Source organism: Myotis lucifugus, unplaced genomic scaffold (genome assembly GCF_000147115.1).
Source record: "Myotis lucifugus unplaced genomic scaffold, Myoluc2.0 scaffold_260, whole genome shotgun sequence".
NCBI classification, from domain to species: Eukaryota; Metazoa; Chordata; class Mammalia; order Chiroptera; family Vespertilionidae; genus Myotis; species Myotis lucifugus.
Window position 1 is genome coordinate 1,375,180 of NW_005871308.1, and position 3,642 is coordinate 1,378,821.

At 48.0% G+C, this 3,642-nt stretch overlaps 1 protein-coding gene across 1 annotated transcript in view; it reads left to right on the top strand.

Moving 5' to 3' along the window:
* INPP5B (inositol polyphosphate-5-phosphatase B) overlaps positions 1-3,642 on the top strand; it is a 52,798-nt gene that overhangs the window by 2,576 nt on the left and 46,580 nt on the right. Inside the window, 1 exon segment of the mRNA XM_014464675.2 lies at positions 507-617. Within this exon segment, the coding sequence (XP_014320161.2) occupies positions 507-617 (111 nt within the window).

Genomic DNA, 3,642 nt, shown 5'->3' on the forward strand with positions numbered 1-3,642 from the left:
CCACTTGCTGGGGGATGGACTTGTCTCTTCAGCTTCCGTGTAGCACTGCTGTGGGAAGCTCGATGACTTTTTAGAAGCCTTGGTCCATGCCCTCTGTAGATTGAGGATGATGTTAATTTGGAGCTGAGTGTATGGAAAGTCCCCTTACTGATCAAGCACAGCCTTTCTAGAATTTATGTTTTAAAAATATATATTTTTATATTGATTTCAGAGAGAGGAAGGGAGAGGGAGAGAGAGAAATATCAATGATGAGAGAGAATCATTGATCGGCTGCCTCCTGCATGCCCACAACCCGGGCTTATGCCCTGATGGGGAATCCAACCCTGACCTCCTGGTTCATGAGTCGGCACCAACCACTGAACATGCTGGCCGGGCAATTCCTGAAGGGCTGAAAGGACTTCAGGAGCTTGTACTGCTGATTCTCCATTCTGGGGATTCTAGCCTTAAGATGCACCCATCCTTAGCTCCTGAAGGTCAAGGATTCATTTCCGGCCTCCTTTGTGCAGGCTCAGATGTGACCGTCCAGCTGGACACAGCGGAGCTCAGCCTCACATTCCAGCTACCCTTTGGTTCACACACCAGGATGTTCCTGCAGGAAGTTGCCAGGGCCTGTCCAGGTAGGTAAGACCCAGGCTCTGTTGGGGGGCTGGCTGGTTACTAATCTACCCACTACCAGTTGACTTTCCACACTCTGGACTCTCACCCCCGTTTCTGTGCCCTCTCATGTGGGCTGTCATCTGGCCACAGTGCCTCCAGGCCCCCAGCCAACCATGGTGTTTGCTTTTCACGTTTCCTATTTCTGGACCTGAGGTTTTGTGTGTGTGTGTGTGTGTGTGTGTGTGTTTTTAAATATATTTTATTGATTTTTTACAGAGAGGAAGGGAGAGGGATAGAGAGAAACATCGATGAGAGAGAAACATCGATCAGCTGCTTCCTGCACACTCCCTACTGGGGATGTGCCCACAACCAAGGTACATGCCCTTGACCGGAATCAAACCTGGGACCCTTCAGTCCGCAGGCCGGCGCTCTATCCACTGAGCCAAACCGGTCAGGACTGGACCTGAGTTTTAACTCCAGCAGGGCCCCTTTGTCCTCCTGGCTGTGGGCAGGGCTGCACAGGGTGGGTTGTGATTCTGATGCAGAATCCTTTTCAAGTTGGCTGGGTCAACAGCTTCTAGAAGCCCATCTTCCCTCTCTGCCGGCCACAGCCAGAAACCCAGGGAAGTCTGACATATGAGCCCTCCTGCCCTTGAACCTGGCTCTGTTCCCCACCACAGCTGAGAAAATGACCTAGCTTTGGCGTAGCAGGGAGAGATTAGTGGCCTTGAGGGCAGAATTTGTTTAGACCAGGAAATCAGCCAGGCAGATTTGTAAAGAAGAGTTTATATAGAGCAGAGGCTCAGCCACAGAACATGCAAATTTGAGCCACCAGGTGCTGTGGCTTAGGTGTCCACCCAACACTATTACTTGCTTCCTTTCAGACTAACATCTTGTCTCTGCAGGAATGGGGGATGGGCTTCCCTTCTATCATCATTTTACCATGGAGCATGACCATGGGGCGGGGGGCGGGGGTGCCAGGAAGGAGGCTGGCTTTGGATTCAAAGTGGGGTATGGAGGGAAGAAAAACACAATTATAGAGCCCTGAATGTCTGGCTCAGGGGTTTAAAGTTTATTCTATAAGCAAGGGGAAATTTATCTCCAAGCCTTCAACTAACAAGAATAACATATTTTAAAAAAAATATATTTAATTGATTTTTTACAGAGAGGAAGGGAGAGGGATAGAGAGTTAGAAACATCCATCAGCTGCCTCCTGCACAACCCCCACTGGGGATGTGCCCGCAACCAAGATACATGCCCTTGACCGGAATTGAACCTGGGACCCTTCAGTCCACAGGCTGACGCTCTATCCACTGAGCCAAACCGGTCAGGGCAAGAATAACGTATTTTATAATTATTATTGGTATTTGTAGGAGGGCTAATAATAGTAATAACAGCAAAGCACATGGACTTTGAAGCTACACAGCGTCTTGCATTTGAAACCTATCTTTGCTGCTCCCTGGCTGTGTGACTTTGGGCAAACCACCTTACCTCTCTGAACCTTGGTTTTGTCGACTTCTATATATAAATAATATCTTCCTTGTGGAGCTGTGAGAATTAATGAGATAACACATATGAAAGGGCTCAGCACATAATAGGAGCTCAGAAATGTTTCCTCCTTCTGTACAAGAGGGCTCATAACTTCACTGTTGACTTGTGTGTTAGACACTGCTCTAAGAACTTTTCGCACATTATGTCACTTTCTTTACTACCACCTTACGAGGTATTATCAATGTCTCTGTTTTACAAATGAAGAAACTGAGGTTGAGAGAGGGTCAGGGCCTTGCTGGTAAACTACGAGCCAGGATTAGACAGGATTAGCTAGTCTCTTCCAAAATCTGAGCTCTTGAGTTTTGCTGTAATGCTTCCTAAACTCATGCCACCCTGTACCAGGTACACGACTCAGAGAAGGCTTTGTGTAGGAGGTGATATTTAAGCTGAAACTTCAAGCTTGAATGAGTTTTCCCAGGCAGGCAACAAGGAGAGGCAGTTAGAGGGAAGAGCAGGTCATTTGGTGGAAGGAGGGTGTGGAGAGAGCTAAGTCAAGAGAAGCCAGTAGAGGCAGCTCATGAAGGATCATAAATAACCAGCAAGGAGCTTGCACTTTGCCCGGTAGCTTGTGGGGAGCTATAGGAGTCCAGAGACATTAACCCTTGGAATGACAAGGCAGAATTTGCATGTTAGACAAGTTCCTCTGGCAGCTGGTGCGGAAGCGGGGAGCCTAAAGCAGGGAGAGCAATGGGAATGTGTTGCAGTGCTCAGGCCTTAGAAATATGAGGCTTGGATCAGGTTCTGGTAATGGCGATGGGGAAGAGAGGACAGGCTGGAGAGATCCTACAGATGAGAATGAAGGCACCCTGGAGGCAATGAGTGTGGGTGTTCACAAAGTGTTCATAACTTTAGCCCCAGTGCTTAGAACAGTGCCTGGCACTTAATGAATGTGTTAAATGGACGAACAGAGGTTGGAACCTGGCTGGCTGTGAGAATGAAGGAGAGGAGTTGAGGATGACTTCCTCTTTTAAGCTTAAGTATCTGCCTGTCAATCCCTTTACCTGCTTTCCCTTCTGGGTTCCACATCTGGGGTAATCAACAGGGAAACTATACTAACTCAATTTCATTGAGCAGTTGTCAGAGGGGGCCTGCGTGAGATGGGACTCTCAGAGATGACAGGCTCTTGGATATCCATCAGCCCAGTTCTTGGCATTTTACGGATAAAGGGACTGAAGTCCAGAATAAGGTTACAGGTAAAAGTCCAGAATAAGGTTACAGATAAAAAGCCCTGGGTGGATAATGTGCAGCACAAAAAGTGCCTTGGTCACTAGGTGACAGAGAAAAGAATTAGCTAACATTAATTGAGCATCTATGTGCCAGACATTCTTCTAGACCAGTGGTCAGCAAACCGCGGCTCGCAAGCCACATGCGGCTCTTTGGCCCCTTGAGTGTGGCTCTTCCACAAAATACCGACTTCTGTGCATGGGCCATGAAGTTTCAATCGCACTGTACATGCGCGCCCGCACATGCTATTTTGTGGAAGAGCCACACTCA